At 42.5% G+C, this 22085-nt stretch overlaps 1 protein-coding gene across 2 annotated transcripts in view; it reads right to left on the bottom strand.

The window, feature by feature from the left end:
- wdr36 (WD repeat domain 36) overlaps nucleotides 1-22085 on the bottom strand; it is a 189069-nt gene that overhangs the window by 7093 nt on the left and 159891 nt on the right. For both annotated transcript variants that reach the window (XM_068029813.1, XM_068029814.1), the window contains exon 22: nucleotides 6346-6533. In XM_068029813.1, the coding sequence (XP_067885914.1) occupies nucleotides 6346-6533 (188 nt within the window). The remainder of the gene's footprint in view (nucleotides 1-6345; nucleotides 6534-22085) is intronic.

Raw genomic sequence — 22085 nt, 5'->3', positions numbered from 1 at the left:
CCCCCATATTAATTTTGTCATATGAACATTGATTTGAAAATTGTTGCTGAAGTAAAGAAAGGACTTGTTTTTAAAAAAATCACCAGGCCCTTGGCTGGAAAGACATTTGCATATTAACAGACACTGCTTGTGGAGACAAAGGGGCTACTTCCCTTATCCAATTTAACGCACAATGGACTTTGAACACCAGACAATGAAGGTGAGAGAGCTCAAATTTCAGGATGACTGCTGCGATGGCCGAATCCACAAACAGACATGGTCAGACCAGCTGGTCACGTAACTAGTCTGCTTGGCAACCTGGGTTTTCTGAATTGTACAAACAGTTTGAACTGAGAGACTGCAGTATACACCTGGACTGAGAAGATCTCTCTCCTGTCTGCTCCCATCTGTCTTTCTCACAAGCCTCTCAATCCACTGAAAATACATGAACCCCGAGAGAGAAAGGTCTCTTACAGCGAACAAGGTTTAAGAATACTGGGCCCCAACGAAAAGCAAGATCTACCTACAATCAAGGACTCTACCGTGAGCTCGAAGAACCGTAACAACAACTCTTCAGACATTGCCTCAAACTTTTCCACTTTATTTTTCTTCTCTTGTCTGACTCTATATGCATGTGTGTATCGCATATGCGTGCTGGCTGGCCGCATTGTGTATCCGTAGCTGTTAACCGAATTAGAGTTTAAGTTTAATAAATTTCAACTTTTCTTCTTTAAACCTAAGAAAACCTGTTTGTGCTGGTTTCTTTGCCTTATAATTGGAAAGCACTGAACAAGGATTCACCAACAGGGAGCTAAAAAAACAGTGTGTTTAAAATTAAACCCTGTTACGGTAAGACCAGTTGAAGGCTGAGAGGGACCCCTAGACACCTTTCTCACTGGGTCATAACACCTAGCTCAGCGACCCGGTATTGAGTTAGCACAGGCTGCCCAGTCTGAAAGTGAAGCAGAGGGAGTCCCTGATTGCTATTTAAAAAATGAGGTACTGATGAGGAAATGCAGTTCTCCTCACAGACCTGAGAGCAAGGAGTGGACAGTAGTTCACCAGTTAGTGGTGCCGCAGAGGTACCAGAGAGAAATATTAAGAGCCCACGAGACTACAGTGGCTGTACATGCCGGTATATGAAAAGACCCCACATCTTCCTACGTAATTGCAGACACTAGAGAACCACGCATCCCCTGAAGTCAAAAGCCTTTGCATGACTCAGCAAAGCACTGAAGGAGAGTTCAGGATAGACCTGCCCACTACTGACTCCCCTGAAAAAAAAATTTCAACTTAGGGCTAATGAAACCTAACCATCTCAAAGACCCTAGGCAGCTATGGAAATGGGCAAACTGAAGAAAAACATCCCCAAACAACATGTTTGTTGGGTTGCCAAAAAAGGGGCAATTAAAGCAGCACTGCCACTAAGAAAAGACAGGCTGTAACAAGTTTTAGGATTTATGAATGACAGAATGGGAATGAATGACAGAAATGCATTTTTTTTTCTGCATCATATTTTCTGTCGACCCTTTTAATGAAATGCGCTTTTCATTCCGCTGCGTGTGGAGGTGTCATGCAAACTCCCACCTGCCAAGAACGAGGCATATTAATGTTGTCATATGAACATTGATTTGAAAACTGTTGAAGTGAAGAAAGGACTTGTTTTAAAAAATCACCAGGCCCTTGGCTGGAAATACATTTGCATATTAACAGACAGTGCTTGTGAAGACAAAGGGGTTACTTCCCTTATCCAATTTACCCCACAATGGACTTTGAGCACCAGACATTGAAGGTGAGGGAGGTCAAATTTCAGGATGACTGCTGGGATGGCCGAATCCACAAACAGACGTGGTCAGGCCAGCTGGTCATGTGACTAGCCTACTTGACCAGCTGTTTTTCTGAATTGTACAAACAGTTTGAACTGAGAGACTGCAGTATGCTCCTGGACTGAAGAAGACCTCTCCTGTCTGTCTGCTCCCATCTCTTTCTCATGGAATTCCAAATCCACTGAAGACACATGAACCCCTAGAGGGAAAGGTCTCCTACAGTGAACAAGTGTAAGAAGAATACTGGGCCCAAGATCTACCCACAATCAAGGACTTTACAGCGAGCTCGAAGAACAGTAACCAAAACCATCTTCAGATATTGCCTCAAACTTTTTCCACTTTATCTCTTCTGCTCTTTTCTGTCTCTATCTGCACGTGTGAATCGGGAATGCGTGCTAGCGTGGGCGAGTTGCATATCCGTAGGCGTCAACTGAATTAGAGTTTAAGTTTAATAAAGTTCAACCTTTTTTCTTTAAACCTAAGAAAACCTGTTTGGCTAGTTTCTTTGCCTTATAATTGGAAGTTAGTGAACAAGGATTCACTAAGGGGGAGCTAAAAACACTGTTTTAAAATAAAACCCTGTTCTGGTAAGACCAGCTGAAGGCGGTAAGGGAACCCTAGACCCCTTTTTCACCTGGTCATAAGAGTTTGTAGAAGGATGTTACCAGAATTGAAAGATGTAAAAATCAGAAATCGTTGACTGTGCTGGGGCACTTTGTACTGATTCGCGTTCACAGGAAGGGCGATGGAAATACAAAAATAAACCAAAGAGTTATGTATAAAAAAAGAATTTATGATTGGTACACTTGCCTTCAACAAGAGAGGACAAAGTCACATGACACATATCTCCTCCTGCACTGAAATACACATCCACGTCTGCTAAAACTGAAACTCATTATCCTGTCTGTATTGAAATTAAACAGCTCATCACACATGGATGTGAGCTAGCCACAAAGTGAGCTAAAACAAAGGAATTAGCAGATGCTCAGTTTCCAGCTACAGTCACTACAATAGTGTGAAAGCCCCCCATTTTATCAAAATGAGATGAGATCAGAAGCCATTTTGAAGTCCTGCATTATTAGTCTATACCATATCATCCAATGATCACTCTTACCCAACTGTTCTCCCACAGACACTTGGTCCACTTGGCCCACCTCATTTCCCAGCACCAGATCCAGCAATACCTCATTTCTAGTTGGGCTGAGAACATACTGATCAAGGATCTGAATGTGATGAAAGGTCATGTGCCTGAAACATTAACTCCGTTTCTCTCTCCACGGATGCTGCCTGACCAGCTGAGTATTTCCAGCATTTTGAGTTTTTATTTCACATTTCCAGCATCTGCAGTCCGGACATTGAAGGAGGGTTTAGAAGATGATAGGGTTAGCATTGTTAAAGGCTGCACACAGGTCAAGAAGGGGAAGGAGGAATAGTGCACTATGGTCACAGTTACATTGCCATTTTTGAATTTTATTAAGGCTATTTCAGTGCAGAGGCAGGGACAGAAACCTGATTGGAGAGATTCAAACATGAAGTTACAGCAAAAAAAGAGACGGATTTGGGAAGCAACCTGCTAAGATCTTGAGAGAGAAAAGGATACTTGTACTGGGGTGGTGATTTACAAAGACAGAGGGATGAGAGGCGAGGGGGTTTGAAGAAGGGGTGATGGCATGATACCTGAGGAGAGAGAATCATTAAAATATCAACTGGCGCAGGGAAGGAAGTTGGATTGTCAACAATTTAGGAGGGAATGGGGTCGAGAGAATAGGTGGTGGGTCCCATGGACAAAATGAGGTCAGAGAGGGTACATGGGGAGAATGCAGAGAAACTAAAAAGAGGTGGGTTCAGAGGAAACTTGGCTTGGTGGGCAAGGGAGGAGAGAAAATAATGATCTCAATCTTATTGGCAAAGTAGTCCATGAGCTCTCGCACTTACTGGAGGTGAGGATGGAGGGGACAGGGGTTAGAGGTTTATGTTGACTGTTGGTAGTGAAGAAAATAAGATGGAGTTATGCATTCCAGGATGATCCTGGAGGAGTGAGCAATTTTGGAAAAGTACAGCATGGTCTGATCGTCCAGCCAGATTTGGCGTTGAATTACTAAACCATGTATGTTCAGGTCTGCATCCCTCAGATTTTGGGAGTACAGATGCAGGCCATGTTAGGGGCTCCAAACAGGGTGAAAGAGAGTAAGAGTTTGACACAGGTAAAAGGTGAAGGTGTGATCAAACAGATCTTTAGTTGAAGTATTATGGCAAATGGAGGGCCAAAGGCCAGACAGTTGGGAGCTTGAAAGTGCTATTGTAAGTGACTTGGGGTGGGCAGGGGGTTCGGAAAAGTGTTTCTGCCAGGGATGGATACAGATGGAAGTGGAGGCAAGATGGATACATGAGAAGGGAAGAGAGATACCGAGGGGTCAGGTTAGGAAGCAGTATTTAGAATTGAATATTGTCAAACAGTAAGCCCCTCAAAACAGAGGTGGGGACTGGCAGAAAAGTGGAGCTGGGTGTCAACAGCATACGCATGGAAACAAATCCCATTCTATGATGTATCGGGTGTGTCAGCATGCAGATAAATAGGAGAAGAAAATCAAGGTCAAATCGTTGGAAACTGCAAAGGTGATGGTATGACAACAGGAAGAAAAGCTTTTGCTGCAGATGCACAGGCTGCTTTTCAAGTGTTAGGCGTGTAACCATTTGAGAGCAGTTCCATGAAACTGGATGAGGTGTTGGACTATGGTTTGGTCATGCATATTGAATACAATGGAGAGGTCAATACGAAAAATGCACCTTGGTCAGTCACACAGGTATGCGACTTTGGCCAAGGTGGTCTTGGTGCTTAGCAAGGTAAAACAAATTAGAACACAATTTCTGGATAGATTGGTATAAAGCTGAAAGGCACATTCAAAGATCTCAGAGAAGAATGGGAGGTTAGAGAAGGGGCAGCAGCTGCAGAGGATGGCAATTTAAAAAAAGGGGGGGGAAAGGATGGCGAGCCATTTATAACTAAGTCGAGTATAAAGGTCAAGAGTAATTGAGCAGGAAGGAGATCAAGGCAGCAGGAGATACATCTCATGAAAACACCTTTTGTCAGTGGAAAACACAAGAATGCTAGCGGTTTCAAAAACTTGATCAATTAAGTTTCTATTCACCTACTTCACAAATGAATGACTGAATAATTTTATGGTTGAAGTAGAAATTTGATAGAAAAAGTTAGAATGCAATACAAAATTCTCATTAGCAATTCTAGCTGCTGCCTTGCAACAGAAATATTTAAATACTGGAACATTACAATCAATATCTTCTCAGTCATTAGAACTTCAAAACCCTAGCCAACAGGAAAAAAGTATCACAAGCTGTGTTACAGTGCCTGCAGATGTTTCTTGCTGGTGGTAACTACTAAGATGGGTACACGTGGCTGTATTCCCGTATATGCTGAAAAGCTTGCTGCATTCACTGAATAAAGCACTTGATCAAGGTAAAGAGATCGTCAGATCATTCAGTGATCTAGATTCCAAGTCGATGATAGGGCCGTGGAGATTGGAAGACAAACTGATGGAATTGGCACATGAAGTCACCAGGATGCTGTTAATCAGCATATTATTCCTTAGACTTTGAAAGTAATTCATGGTTTGGGAATATGCCTTGTGGATAACCAATGTACAGCGAATCAGAGAAGAATGGGACAGGTGCATGCTTGAAAGCAATGCCTGGTTCCTATGCTTAAATCACTGAAAGAAGTTACAATGGAGAAGGATGCAAGTGAAATATCATTAAAAGTTATGAAACTTTCATTTCACTCACACAAATGGGGCTAAAATGGCTCACAGACAAGTCAAAAAGATTCTTTTGAAAATATTCATGTCTGGATGGTCTTAAAGTATTACTTAGAAATGTTTAATGCTAAAATTAAACAAAATAAAGCTGTTTAATGGATTAACTTTTAATGTTTCAGTAACTTTTCTAAAAACACGATTGCTTTTTCATTAAAATATAATTGTTGTATAGAGGTGATGTATCAGAAACCTAATTGCCTGTGTCTGATGGTCTGGCCAACCCCATGGGTGACAGTAATTTCCACTGCATTAAGTTCTAATGTTATCCAAATATCTTCAAATTGATACCCAACTCTTACATTATATACCCCACAGTATGAATGATAAAAACTTAAATATTTACATGTACAAATGACAATGGAGAATCTTTGAACACTTGATTACCTATTGAGAGGGGTCATCTTCATTCATCAAATGAAATGTATCCTACACACACCAAAACATTGCCTGTGTAATTGAACCCATTCCTTTAAAAAAACTTTCATCCTATATTTTGGCAATAAGAGGCCCAATGTGAGAAGCAAAGAACTTTTCCTGGAGGAAAACGAACAGGCTCAGATCTTGGGGTTTTATGTAAAGTAGAAGCTGGAACATCATGATGAATTTTCATTGTGTATTTTCAGCATGTCTTTCCAAGAAATCCTAGTGTGTGGAAGATGTAAGATGAAAAAGATTTTTTCTGCTTCCAAACAGAAAACTCTAATTACCTTTAGGTACAATGCCAGGTAGGCCTGAGCCAACTCAAAATCACGCTTGGTACCAAGCATGTAGCTGATCATTTGCAGAAAGCTCTGCATCACATCCAAAGAACCACCTCCTTCTGGGGCTAAGCCCCTCAGCTCAATGTCAATATTCGATGGTCCCATTTCTTTCAGAAGTTTAACTGCATGATCATCTGCAGGGAACAAAAAAAAGTTACTAATTTCCTTTCAAACCTTTAGTTTGAAAATGCATTTGGTTACAATTATTCATAAAAATGAAGATAAATACACAGTCACTTTTGAATTCCAGCACACAGATTGTGCTGCAAAAATATCACCTGAAACTCGATTTTTGTATGTTTCTTATGTGGAATCAGCTAAATGAAGAGAATCACACATAATGAGAAATACATATGTAGGAGACTATTCATCTTATTTAGCTCTGCTGTTATTTTGTAATAGAGAGAGAGGGAGGAGCAAATCTGCAGGGAAATCACAGAAATGTGCAAGAACTATAGAATGGTGATATTGGGGGACTTTAATATTCCAAATAAACACTGATTGGGATAATTTGAGAGGAAAGCGTAAGGAGGGGGATAAATTTCTGAAATGTGTTCAGGAGAACCTGCTTGACCAGTATGTTCACAGTCCAAATAGGAAGGAGGCACTGATGGATCTGGTGCTGGGGAATAAGGTGGGCCAAGTGTCTGTGGGTGAACATTTGAGTGTATCATAAGGATTAGGTTAGTAATGGAGAAGAGCAAGGTACAATCTAAAATAGAACTTTTAAATTGGAAGAGGGCTAACTTCAATGGAATGAGGGGGAGATCTAACCAGGGTAAAATAGAATGAAAAACAGATGAAAAACTATAATGGAACAATGGGTGATCTTTAAGGAGATGTTTCAGGTACAGGGTAGGTACATTTCAATAAGGCCAAAAATTAGGGGACCCAAAGCAGGGATCCTTGGATGATGAGAGAGACAGAGAATAGGGAAAAAAAAAGATGGTGTATGATGCATATCAGGTGAATTCTTCAAGCGAGAACCAGGCCAAATATAAGTTAAGAGGGGAAATTGAAAAGGAAAATAAGACTGGCAAAGACAGAATATGAGAATTGTCATGCAGGCCCCCACCTGCCAAGAATGAGGCATATTAATTTCACCACATGGACATTAAATTTCAAATTGTTGCTGGGAAGAAGAGAAGGCCTGTTACAAGGGGTTGCCAGGCCCCTGGCTGGAAAGACATTTCTGCATATTAACAGACAGTGTTTTGGAACAAAGGAGCTATCCTCTGCTCCAATACAATCCACAAACATTCGTGGTCAAACCAGTTAGTCACATGACTAACCTGCTTGGCAGTCTGGGTTTTTTTCTGAATTGGACAGTTTGAATTGAGAATCTGCAGAAAGCGGTTTGCTCCTGGATTGAAAAGATCTCTCCTGGCTGGCTCGCCATAGCCTCTTTTGCCTGCTCCCATCTCTTTCTTACGGAACAAAATCCACTGAAGACACACGAACCCCAAGAGAGAAGCGTCTCCTATTGCGAACAAGGTTTAAGAAGAATACTGGGCCCCAACGAAAAGCTAGATCTACCGACAATCAAGGACTCTGCAGTGAGCTTGAAAACCCGTAACAAACACTCTTCAGATATTGCCTCAAACATTTCCACTTTATTTCTGCTATTTTCTGTCTCTGTTTGCATATGTATTTTGCGTATGCATGCTAGTGTGGGCACATCGTGTATCCATAGGCGTCAACCGAATTAGAGTTTACATTCAAGTTTACTAAATTTCAATCTTTCTTCTTTAAACTTAAGAAAACCAGTGTGTGTGTGCTGGTTTCTTTGCCTTATAATTGGAAAGCAGTGAACAAGGATTCACCAAGGGGGAGCTAAAAACACGGTGCGTTTAAAATTAAACCCCGTTACAATAAGACTAGGTGAAGGCTGAAAGGGAACCCTAGACCTCTTTTTCACCTGGTCGTAACAAGAATACAATGGCAGTCAACATAAAAGGAAACCTAAAAATCTTCTACCGGCATGTAAATTATTAGAGGTTAGTAAGAGGCAGGGTGGGGCCTATTAGAGACAAAGAGGGCTATATATGCTTATAAGCACAGAGCAAGATTAGAATACTTAAGCTCTTTGTATTAGTGTTTACCAAGGAAGAGGATGTTGACAAAATATCAGTGGAAGTGGAGATAGTAGAGGTAGCGAATGGGGTGAAAATTGATGGGTAGAATGTACTGGAAAGGCAGCTATGCTTCGAGTGGATACATCACTTGGTCTGGGTTAGAGAATTCCAAAGATTCACAACAAAGAACAAAGAACAGTACAGCACAGGAACAGGCCATTTTGCCCGCCAAGCCTGCGCCAATCTTGATGCCTGTCTAAACTAAAACCTTCTGCACTTCTGGGGACCATATCCCTCTATTTGGAAAGATGTAAAGGTAACAGGGTTGTAGTGGTGGGTGATTTTAACTTTCCCTATATTGACTGGGACTCACTTAGTGCTAGGGGCTTAGATGGGGCAGAATTTGTAAGGAGCATCCAGGAGGGCTTCTTGAAACAATATGTAGATAGTCCAACTAGGGATGGGGCCGTACTGGACCTGGTATTGGGGAATGAGCCCGGCCAGGTGGTCGAAGTTTCAGTAGGGGAGCATTTCGGGATCAGTGACCATAGTCCTCGGGTGAAGGTGCTAAATTGGGGGAAGTCTATTTATAACAATATTAGGCAGGAACTGAAGAATTTAGATTCGGGGCGGCTGTTTGAGGGTAAATCAACATCTGGCATGTGGGAGTCTTTCAATGTCAGTTGATTAGAATCCAGGACCAGCATGTTCCTGTGAGGAAGAAGGATAAGTTTGGCAAGTTTCGGGAACCTTGGATAACACGGGATATTGTGAGCAGAGTCAAAAAGAAAAAGGAAGCATTCGTAAGGGCTGGAACAAAGAACAAAGAACAAAGAAAATTACAGCACAGGAACAGGCCCTTCGGCCCTCCAAGCCTGCGCCGATCCAGATCCTCTATCTAAACATGTCGCCTATTTTCTAAGGGTCTGTATCTCTTTGCTTCCTGCCCATTCATGTATCTGTCTAGATACATCTTAAAAGACGCTATCGTGCCCGCGTCTACCACCTCCGCTGACAACGCGTTCCAGGCACCCACCACCCTCTGCGTAAAGAACTTTCCACGCATATCCCCCCTAAACTTTTCCCCTCCCACTTTGAACTCGTGACCCCTAGTAATTGAATCCCCCACTCTGGGAAAAAGCTTCTTGCTATCCACCCTGTCTATACCTCTCATGATTTTGTACACCTCAATCAGGTCCCCCCTCAACCTCCGTCTTTCTAATGAAAATAATCCTAATCTGCTCAACCTCTCTTCATAGCTAGTGCCCTCCATACCAGGTAACATCCTGGCGAACCTCCTCTGCACCCTCTCGAAAGCATCTACATCCTTTTGGTAATGTGGCGACCAGAACTGCACGCAGTATTCCAAATGTGGCCGAACCAAAGTCTTATACAACTGTAACATGACCTGCCAACCCTTGTACTCGCTACCTCGTCCGATGAAGTAAAGCATGCCGTATGCCTTCTGGACCACTCTATTGACCTGCGTTGCCACCTTCAGGGAACAATGGACCTGAACACCCAAATCTCTCTGCACATCAATTTTCCCCAGGACTTTTCCATTTACTGTATAATTCACTCTTGAATTGGATCTTCCAAAATGCGAGGAACAGACGAATCCCTTGAGGAATATAAAGACAGTAGAAAGGAACTTAAGCAAGGAGTCAGGAGGGCTAAAAGGGGTCATGAAAAGTCATTGGCAAACAGGATTAAGGATAATCCCAAGGCTTTTTATACATATATAAAGAGCAAGAGGGTAACTAGGGAAAGGGTTGGCCCGCTCAAGGACAGAGAAGGGAATCTATGTGTGGAGCCAGAGGAAATGGGTGAGGTACTAAATGAGTACTTTGCATCAGTATTCACCAAAGAGAAGGACTTGGTGGATGATCAAGGGAGTGTAGATAGTCTCAGTCATCTCATTATCAAAAGGATGTGATGTTGGGTGTCTTGTAAAGCATTAAGGTAGATAAGTCCCCAGGGCCTGATGGGATCTACCCCAGAATACTGAGGGAGGCAAAGGTAAGAAATTGCTGGGGCCTTGACAGAAATCTTTGCATCCTCACTGGCTACAGGTGAGGTCCCAGAGGACTGGAGAATAGCCAATGTTGTTCCTTTGTTTAAGAAGGGTAGCAAGGATAATCCAGGAAATTATAGGCCGGTGAGCCTTATGTCAGTGGTAGGGAAATTATTAGAGAGGATTCTTCGGGACAGGATTTACTCCCATTTGGAAACAAACAAACTTATTAGTGAGAGGCAGCATGGTTTTGTGAAGGGGAGGTCGTGTCTCATTAATTTGATTGAGTTTTTTGAGGAAGTGACGAAGATGATTGATGAAGGAAGGGCAGTGGATGTTATCTATATGGACTTCAGTAAAGCCTTTGACAAGGTCCCTCATGGCAGACTGGTACAAAAGGTGAAGTCACATGGGATCAGAGGTGAGCTGGCAAGATGGATACAGAACTGGCTCAGTCATAGAAGACAGAGGGTAGCAGTGGAAGGTTGCTTTTCTGAATGGAGGGCTGTGACTAGTGGTGTTCCGCAGGGATCAGTGCTGGGACCTTTGCTGTTTGTAGTATATATAAATGATTTGGAGGAAAATGTAGCTGGTCTGATTAGTAAGTTTGCGGACGACACAAAGGTTGGTGGAGTTGCGGATAGTGATGAGGATTGTCAGAGGATACAGCAGGATATAGATCGGTTGGAGACTTGGGCGGAGAAATGGCAGATGGAGTTTAATCTGGACAAATGTGAGGTCATGCATTTTGGAAGATCTAATGCAGGTGGGAAGTATACAGTAAATGGCAGAACCCTTAGGAGTACTGACAGGAAGAGAGACCTGGGCGTACAGGTCCACAGGTCACTGAAAGGGGCAACGCATGTGGATAAGGTAGTCAAGAAGGCATACGGTATGCTTGCCTTCATTGGTTGGGGCATAGAGTATAAAAATTGGCAAGTCATGCTGCAGCTGTACAGAACTTTAGTTAGGCCACACTTAGAATATTGCGTGCAATTCTGGTCGCCACACTACCAGAAGGACGTGGAGGCTTTGGAGAGGGTACAGAAGAGGTTTACCAGGATGTTGCCTGGTCTGGAGAGCATTAGCTGTGAGGAGAGGTTGGATAAACTCGGATTGTTTTCACTGGAACGACGGAGGTGGAGGGGCGACATGATAGAGGTTTACAAAGTTATGAGCGGCATGGACAGAGTGGATAGTCAGAAGCTTTTTACCAGGGTGGAAGAGTCAGTTACTAAGGGACATAGGTTTAAGGTGAGAAGGGCAAAGTTTAGAGGGGATGTGCGAGGCAAGTTCTTTACACAGAGGGTGGTGAGTGCCTGAAACTTGCTGCTGGGGGAGGTGGTGGCAGCAGGTACCATAGAGACGTTTAAGAGGCATCTTGACAAATACATGAAGAGGATGGGAATAGAGGGATACGGTCCCCGGAAGTGCAGAAGGTTTTAGTTTAGGCAGGCATCAAGATCGGCGCAGGCTTGGAGGGCCGAATGGCCTGTTCCTGTGCTGTACTGTTCTTTGTTATTCCCATCCTATTCATGTATTTGTCAAGATGCCTCTTAAACGACGCTATCGTACCTGTTTCCACCACCTCCCCCGGCAACAAGTTCCAGGCACTCACCACCCTCTGTGTAAAGAACTTGCCTATCACATCCCCTCTAAACTTTGCCCCTCGCACCTTAAAGCTATGTCCCCTAGTAACTGACTCTTCCACCCTGGGAAAAAGCTTCTGAGTAAAGAAATTTCTCCTCATCTCAGTCCTAAGTGGCTTCTCCCTTATTTTGAAATTGTGTCCCCTGGTTCTGGACTTCCCACCCAGGGGAAATATCTTACCTGCATCTACCTTGTCTATCCCTTTAAGTATTTTGGAGGGTTCAATGAGATCACCTCTCATTCTTCGAAACTCTAAAGAATACAGGACCAGTTTCCCCAATCTCTCTTCAAAGGACAGTCCCGCCTTAGTTGCACCCCCTCTATGGCAATAATATCATTCCTAAGATAAGGGGACCAAAACTGCACACAGTACTCCAGCTTCAGTCTAAAAGGTTCTATACAATTGAAGCAAGACTTTAATCGTATACAATCCTTAACTTCCTTTGTTATCCACAGTTGACTGCCTTTTCTTTTGGGTTTTCGCGCCTTGAAGAAATGTATAGTTGCTGTAAACTATGTAATAATTATTTAAAGACTATCTATTGCCTATGTCATACCTTTTAATGTATTTTCCCAATCCACCTCAACCAATTTACCCCTCACACCTTCATAACTTCCTTTGTTCAAATTTAACACGTTGGCTTCAGATTGAATTACCTCACTTTCAAACATAATGTAAAATTCTATCATATTATGGTCACTCATCCCTAAAGGTGCTTTTACAACAAGATTATTAATTAGCCCTTTCTCATTACATAATACTACATCTAAGATAGCCTGTTCTCTAGTCGGTTCCTCAACACAAAAGGAAGGTGTGTGAAAGTGCAGAGGGCAGGAGAGATTGAATGACAAAGCTGTCACAGAACAAAGGCAAAGGGAGCACCAATAGTAGTATGAAAAGACAAAGTATTCGCCCAGAGGGTGTTAATGACAGAATAATAAGCAGCTCTGTCCGAAAACAAAAACTTGAAAAAACAAGTTTAAAGACAGGCCCATGGTTAAAAAATAAAATAAAAAATAGAATAAAAGGAAATCATGCTCTGAAATCATTGAACTCAATGTTGAATCCAGAAGACTGTAGAGTGCCTAATCGGCAAATGAGGTGCTGTTCCTCAAGCTTGTGTTAAGGTTCACTGGAACACTGCAACAGGCCAAGGACAGAAATGTTGGCATGGGAGTAGCGTGCTGACTTAAAATGGCAAGCAACCGGAAGCTCAGGATTATGCTTGCAGACTGAATGGAGGTGTCCCGCAAAGCCGCTATCCAATTTGCATTTGGTCTCACCAATGTAGAGGGGCGCCTAGAATTGTGAGCAGTGAATACAGAATTGAAGTAAGTACCAGTAAATGACTGCTTCACCTGGAAGGAGTGTTTGAGACCTTAGACGGTGAGGAGAGGGGTGGTAAAAGAGCAGGTATTACACCTCCTGTGATTGCATGAGAAAGTGCCATAGTAAGGGGACGAGGTGTTGGGGATGTTGGAGGAGTGGACCAGGGTGTCGTGGAGGGAACACTCCCTTCGGATTGCTGACAGGGGAGGGGAGGGGACGAAGAGATTGGTGGTGGCATCACACTGAAGTTGGCAGAAATGGCGGAGGCTGATCCTTTGGATGTGAAGGCTGGTGGGGTGGAAAGTGAGGACAAGGGGAACCCTGTTGCGGTTCTGGGAGGGAGGGGAAGGGGTGAGGGTGGAAGTGCGGGAAATGGGTTGGACACGGTTGTGGTGATTGGACAACATTTGCTAAATAATCCTCAGTGTGCTAAGAATTATGCTGGCAACCAATTTAAGATAGTCAGTAGGGCTCGCAGTGTAGCACACATTTGCGCGTACTGGAAGCTACATATATTAATACATAGGGTCCTGTTCTTTGCAGACAGAAAGAACATGTACAAATATTGCGCCTGTTCCAGCTAAACAAAATAAGTGACAGCAATTCACTGGTTCATTCCTCAGGGCAATGCCTTGACCAAACAAACAGAGTCAAGCTGCCTGGTTTAAATTTCAAACAAAGCTTGGCAGTTAACGGTCAGTCACCATAAACTGGTGCATTCTCCATGGCAATGCATCTACCAATCAGAGTTCACTTGCCAACCAATCAGCACTCTCTTCTTGTACAGTATAAAGTCATTGTTTTCCCTTACATTGGTATTCTTGCGCATTGTCCTCATGAGTGCAAGATGAAAAGCTTCAACAACATGTCTCTATTTTCAGCAATACTCATGTTCTGTACTACCAAATGACTATTCGTAATAATAATTGCAAAGGGGAAAAGGAAAACACCAGGTTTCTTGTGCATTAGATTAAAGTTTACACTACCAGAATGGCTACTTTTGAAGCAAGTGCGTTTGTGCAGCAGCTTGGAATAGATTATAGTTCCTAGATGTTAAGTGTGGCAGAGCACTTGGAGGTATATATTCAATCAAAAGCTATGAGACCTGAAATTCAGGGACTAGTGGCCAGAGAGACAAATAGAATCGAAAGACGACATGGTAACACTGGCACAGATTCAGTTAGACATGAAGAGGTTAGAGCTAGAATTTCAGGACAGAGTAAGGGAGCGAGAAAAAGAAAGGAAAAAGGAAGGAGGTGAGAAAAGGGCAAAAGGGAGAGGATTTCAAAGGGAGCAAGCAGAGCAGTAGGAAAGAGAAAGGGAAAAAGAGAAAGAAAAAGACAAGGAAGGGAATTTGAATTTAAAAAGTTGGAGCCAAGACAAAAGGCCTTGACTCCAAGGAAAATTTTGGTGAGGAAAGATCTGACTCCAGCCCAGGACCCAGTGGAGAGCTGTTAAAGTTTGTGCAAGCCCTCTCAAAGTTTGAGGAAAGGGACGTAGAGGCACTTTTAATTTCTTTAAAAAGTCAGCCAGAAAGATGAAGTGGCCAAAGGAAAGCTCATGCAAAGCAGGTTGATGGGCAGAGCTCATGAAGTTTATGCCATGCTTTCTGAGGAGGCTTCCGCAGATTATGAGATGGCAAAACAGGCTATTCTCGCTGCTTAGGAGTTGGTCCTTGATGCTTATAGGCAGAAATTTCGGAACCTCCGGAAACAGCCTGGGCAGACTTATATAGAATTCGAGAGGGTAAAGCAAATTAATTTTAATCATTGGATATGGGCACTAGAAGTAGAGGCCATGTATGAGAACTTCAGGGAAATTATTTTCCTGGAAGAATTTAAAAATTCACTCCCTCCATTAGTGAAAACCCATGTAGAGAATGAGAAGGTTTCAACAGCCAGACAGGCAGCTGAGATCGCTGATGATTACAAGCTTGTTTAGAAGCCCAAATCCTTTGTTCGTCACCCCACAGACCCGAGAAGGATAGAAGGTGAAAGGAAGGCAAGTAACTGGGGACAAGAAGGGATAGCTGGGAACACCTCAGGATCTCCTCCTCAGGCCAGAAAGTAAGATGCTAAGGGTGGAATTGAGGTCTGCAAACCTAATTGTTTCCATTGCCACAAGGTGGGACACCTTCGTGCAGAATGCTGGAAGTTGTGGGGTAAACCCATGGGACTTATTGGGCTACACAAGGCCGATGCAGACAAAGGGGCCCTGACTGGGAGTATGATAGAACAGGCTGTAGCGCTGACTGCAGCTGCAAGGCCAAGTACTAAAAACCGCTGAGAGCGTGGGGGATGTGAACAAGATACCGAAGAGTTAGAGGGAACTCTTGTCAAAAGGAAAAGTAACTCCTTATCCCTCAAGTGAGGCAGGTAAACATATAGTTATACTTAGGGATAGAGGAGCCACCCAAACTCTTTTGCTGGGGAAATGCCAAGGTTTTAGTGAATGGTATTGGCAGGGAGTATATAGATTTGTATTGGATGCACCTGGAGTGTGACCTAATGTCTGGAACAGTAACTGTGGGAGTTGTGCATAGTTTGCCTATAGACCGAGTTGACCACCTCCTGGGGAATGATTTGGCTGCAGCGAAGGTAGTAGCTTCAGCAGTAGTTACAGAAAGACCAAGTGAAGTCAAAGAGACAGAGCTGTTGCAGGAAAAGGTTCCAGGAATTTTTCCTTCATGTACAGTAACCTGAGCACTGGCTAAACAAGTTCCATTGTCGGAAATCAAATTGGCACCACAGACAGATATCTGAATATCAAACTTTCTTTGGGAATTTGGATAATCCAAAGGAAATGTTCAATAAGTCTTCTCTGATCAAGGCTCAGCAAGCCGATCCAGAGTTAAGTAAAGTGGCACAACAGGCTCTAACTGAAGCTGAAGCAAAAGCAGTTCCGGAAGGCTACTATATTAAAAGTGGGATTCTGATGAGAAAGTGGAGACCTCCTCACAGACCTGCGGATGAAGAATGGATGGTAGTTCACCAGATAGCGGTACCGCCCAAGTATTGCCGGAAAATATTAACGATAGCCCATGAAATTCCAACGGCGGGACATGTGGGGATCCAGAAGACCCAATCACGGATAAGTCGCCATTTTTACTGGCCAGGACTTTCCAAGGACATGCTGCATTTTGTAAAACGTGCCATACGTGCCAGATTGTGGGAAAACCGCAACCTGCCATCAAACTGGCACCTCTAATTCCCACACCAGTTTTTGGGGAACCATTTCGTAGGGTGCTGGTAGACTGTGTGAGACCTTTACCAAAAACAAAAACGGGACATACTCACTATTGTGGACATGGCTACTCGGTTCCCAGAGGCCATTCCCTCGAGAACAATTTCTGCTAAGGTAATGGTAGAGAAATTAACCCAGTTCTTCACTAGATATGGATTACCGATTGAGATTCAGTCGGATCAAGGCTCCAATGTTGTGTCAAATACTTTTCAGGAAGTTATGCGTAATCTGAGTAAAACACAGTTAAAGTCATCTGCCTACCACCCACAGACACAAGGGGCTTTAGAACGGTACCATCAGACCCTCAAAACGATGATCAGGGCATAATGTAAAGACTATCCCCATGATTGGGGCAAAGGGTTGGAATTTCTTTTGTTTGCCACTAAAGAGTCACCTAATGAGTCTAACAGTTTTAGTCCTTTTGAATCAGTTTATGGATATGAGCTAAGAGGTCCTCTAAAACTAATCAAAGAAAGGTTTTTAAGAACAGTGGGACGAATCTTCCGTGTTAGATTATGTATCCGTGTTCCGGGAGCGGCTCACGAGAGCCTGCAAAGTGGCTCAGGAACACCTTAAAGCTTCCCAAACAACCGTAAATGGGCAGACAAGCATGCCAAGAATCAAACATTTCAACCAGGGGATGAAGTGTCAGTATTATTGCCTTTACAGGGTGAACTGCTGAAAGCATGGTTCAGTGGTCCATATAAAGTGGTCAAAAGAACTGGTAAAGTAAATTATTTGATTGACACCCCAGATTGCTGGAAAAAGAAATTGGCTGTGTCATATCAATATATTGAAACAATATCATCACCGGGAGGAGGATAAGCAAGCACAGGTATGTCAGGTAGTAGGGACAGTGAAGGATGAAAGGGATAGTGAGGATGAGGCAGAAGGAAGCCTAGCCAATTCTCAAACTGAATCTCCTACTATCTGGTTAACCAATACGGAATTGTTAGGGAGATTAGTCACTATGCTTTCATATATAGATGCAGAACGAGAAGACTGAACAAGGCTACTCAAAGCATTTAAAAAGGAGTCTGTAGGGGCAAGCCAGGATGTACAACCTCAGCCACACATGATGTGGATGTCAGGGAATCATTTCCTACAAAACAGCATCCTTATCGCTTAAGTCCAGAGAAACAGGCCCAAGTAAAAGCAGAAATCTAATACATGTTGGAAAACCACTAACTGAACCCAGTCAAAGGAGCTGGAATTCCCCAGTCATGTTAGTGCCTAAACCTGACAGATTCTGCATAGACTACAGAAAGGTTAATGCAGTAACAAAGGCAGACAGGTCTATTCCTACTCCCATTTCTTCTGTTCTTGTGACTCCTACCCCATTCCTCGCTTGGAAGACTGTATTGACAGAGTTGGCAGTGCCACATTTCTTATCAAAATAGATTTGTTAAAGAGATACTGGCAGGTCCCTTTAACACACCGAGCTAAATAAATATCCGCCTTTGTCACACCTGACGGTCTTTTCCAGATGCCATTTGGGCTAAAAAGTACCCCAGCCACTTTTCAGAGACTAATGAACCAAATGGCAGCCAGTGTTCCTAACTCTGTGGTTTATCTTGATGTGCTGGTATACAGTGACACTTGGAGCAACTAGAAGATCCATTTACAAACTTAGTTGGCTGATTTGGTGATAAACCGTGCCAAAAGTGAATGTGCAAAAGTGAGAATAACCTACCTTGGGCATATAGTAGGGCAAGGACAAGCATTGATGGACTTCCCTGCCCGAGGCGAAGCAAGAAATCAAGAGGGTTTTGGGGATGTGTGGTTTCTACCGCAAGTTTGTGCCAAATTGTATTACTATAGCTGCTCTACTGATTGATTTGCTATAAAAAAAAAAGCCAAGGTAGTGTGATCAGGTGAGTGCCAAGCATCTTTTGAAAAGCTGAAAACTATTTGGATCAATGAACCAGTGTTGGCTGCCCCAAATTTCACTAAGCCCTTCAAGGTAGCAATTGATGCTCGTGACCTGGGGGTCAGTGCAGTCCTGTTACAAGACAATGAATCGGGCATAGAAAGCCCAGTGGGATACTTTTCCAAAAAGCTAAATCGACACCAAAAGAGATATTCAACAGTGGAAAAAGAAACTCTGGGCTTATTACTAGCTCTTAAGCATCTTGAAGTATATGTCCACCACAATTACAGGACAGACACTGGTAATATATTGATCATAACCTGCCATTTGTCCTTTCCTTTTGTTCTTCTTCCACCATCCCCCTTTTCAGTTGCTAAAAGCCTATTATATTTCTAACCTTTGCTAGTTTTGATGAAAGGTCACAGACCTGAAACGCTAACTCTGTTTCTCTCTCCACAGATGCTGTCAGACCTGCTGAGTATTTCCAGCACTTGCTATTTTCATTTGAGGGGAGATTTGATGGAAGTGTACAAGATTTTGACAAGTTTAGATAAAATAAACAAAGAAAAGCTATTCCCATTAGCTGATGGTACAAGGTCTAGGGGACACAGATTTAAGGTTATAGATAGGCGACAGGTTTAGATAGAGGATCTGGATCGGCGTAGGCTTGGAGGGCCGAAGGGCCTGTTCCTGTGCTGTAATTTTCTTTGTTCTTTGTTATGAGCAAGAGATACAGAAGGATGGGAAGAACAACTTTTTTTTTTTTACACAGCGAGTAAATAATGACCTGGATGTCGCTGCCTACGAGGGTGGTGCAAGCGGAGACAATCAATAATTTCAAAAGGAAATTAAATGGACACTTGAGGGAAATAAACTTGCAGGGCTACAGGGATAGAACAGGGAATTGGGATTAAGTGGATTGCTCTATTGAGAGCTGGCATGTATTCGATGGGCCGAATGGCCTCCTTCCCGGCTGTTATGACTATAATTTATGAACTAGAATTTTAATAAAACTAGCAGATCTTCCCCAGAGAGAGGAAAAATATATGAATATTTTAACACAGTATCCTGAAAAAAGGTCAAGTTGTATTAACGTTTAAAAGATTCATTCTTGGGACCTGGATGTCGCTGGCATGGCCAACATTTATCTCCCATCCTTGGTTGCTCTTCAAAAGGCAGCAACTTGCCTTCTTCAACTATTGCATTAAGTGTGGTGAATGTACTCCCACAATGCTATTACATAGTGGGTTCCTAGATTTTGACAGCAATGATAAAGGAACATCCAAGCTGGGATTATGTGTGACTGAGCCAGCTGTCTAGTAATATAACCACTGTGCTACTGCAGCTATGTAGATTAAAAGTTTTGTGTATGACGCACACTTTCTGATCACAAACCTCATTTTCTGCAGTCATGATTTTGTCACTCTCTCATGTCAACACTTATCATGGAAAAAACCCTCTGGAACATTCAACATTTTACAATTGAAAAAACAAGTCAACATTTATCACACTATAACTGCCCTTTCCCTGGCCACAGGTGGTGCTGCTGTGATGCAGCCGCTCAATTCAATTTAATCTTAACTAAATTTCATTTACTTCCTGCATCTTTTTTTCTTAAATAGAGACTGCCCAAGCCGGCTACAGTTTATCAGTCTCCCACAAGTTCTATTTGTTTTCCTTGGTGGTGTAGTAGCTGCCTGCCTTATCACTTGTCTTAGGCTACCTGCTCCTTCTGTGTTTTTTCTGGCTAGCCTTATACTTAAAACACTGATCTCATGCCCCTTAACATCATGACCCATAATTGTTGCTTACCTGAAACAACTCTGGTCCTTGGGAGTATGCCTTCCAAAAACCTTTAACTTTTTAAAGAACAGGAATGTGTACAACAGCTTCAATTTGTATCTACTAAATGTATAACTATACTAGTTTACCTCCCATGGTGTTGCACACGGGGCATCAAGACAAATGCAGTATTCAGGTTAGCTTGCTACTTCTATGAATTAATTTTTTGATTTGTTCCAGTTCCCACATTAATTACCTGTTACTTGCTACAGTTTGATAAATACATTTTTCAGGGACAAATAGAAATGGAAAGTCTGTAACCTGAAATCTTGGGGTCTGGAAGAAATCAGAAGGAAAATACCTTGTTATGGTTACTTTGCCCCTTGAAATTTAATCCAAGAAATGTTCAGTGACATTCCTATTTGGCAGGCGTATTCAATTAGTTGCTCTGGAAATCCACTTAGTTGTTAAGTGAGACTGAGGTGCACAATCCAAGTATTAACCTTATACTCAAATTATTCAAAAAGACTAGGCTTTGGCTCAACAAAGTGACAGAAGCTCTTGAAAGATTGTTTTTCATAGCCATCCATCATTGCATGCATATCAGTCTGACTTTTCTTAAAAGATTATGACAGCTTCTCCACCTGTTCCACAAAAATGCCAATTCTTGCACGGCAGGAAAGCTAAACGCAGCCATGCGATTCTCTGGAATAATACAACAAAAACCATGGATCTTATTGCTAGGTTGCTTCCTGTTGTAGTGTAACAGCCTGGATTTCATCTTCAACCAAGTTTGTAATTAATGTGAGCATCGGCAATTGTCATAGGACTACTTCACTTTGAAAAGCATTTAAAGTCTGCCATATACTGCATTTAGGTTATTATAAATGCAAACAATGTTTTGCATGTATCAATGCCAAGGGGAATATTCTATGACAACAAAGGTGAACAGACACTTTGTACGTAGCATAAAATTTCAATGTGATTTAGCTCTTTAGAAATAGTCATTTGCTACTGCCTGATTTATTTGCTCCCTCTATTGCTGTCTAGGGAACAAGGAATTGGTCACTGGTGTTGCCATATGATCTAAAGCTTGCATTACTTTGTATATTTATCCTGAAAATGATAACCACCATTCATGCAGACACACAGGTTTCCTAGAAAACTGGGGAACAAGACAAGAAAAGTCCAGATAGATTAACAGAATAACCCACTCTTATGCATGGTTAATCTAACCTGTAGAAAGGCTGGGACTGTTAGAAATTTGGGTTGCGCAAGGTCCAACATCAGGAGAAAAGAGCCTTTAGCTAGGGAAATATGAACTAGTCCAATTGTGCAAGTCCTGAAATGTTACAGAATGGAGAAATAGAAGAGCACATGCAATGCTTAGCCTGCCTAGGACGATGCCAGATGGTCCATCCGGTTTTATTCTTATTCAACTTTTCTGTAATGGTTTTGATACAACTGAGTGGCTGTGGATCTGGTGTCATGTGTAGGCCAGACTAGGTAAGGACTGCAGATTTTGTTCCCTGAAGGACATCAGTGAGCCAGATGGAGTTTTATGACAATCCAGTAGTTTCATGATCATCAATACGGAGACAAGTTTTTTTATTCCGGATTTATTATTTAATTGAACTTAAATTCCCCAAGCTGCTGTGGTGCAATTTGAATTCGGTCCCCATAACATTAGTGAGGGCCTCTGGATCACTAGTCCAATAACAT

This window comes from Heterodontus francisci, chromosome 4, assembly GCF_036365525.1.
Source record: "Heterodontus francisci isolate sHetFra1 chromosome 4, sHetFra1.hap1, whole genome shotgun sequence".
NCBI classification, from domain to species: Eukaryota; Metazoa; Chordata; class Chondrichthyes; order Heterodontiformes; family Heterodontidae; genus Heterodontus; species Heterodontus francisci.
This window is presented reverse-complemented; position numbering and strand designations above follow the sequence as displayed.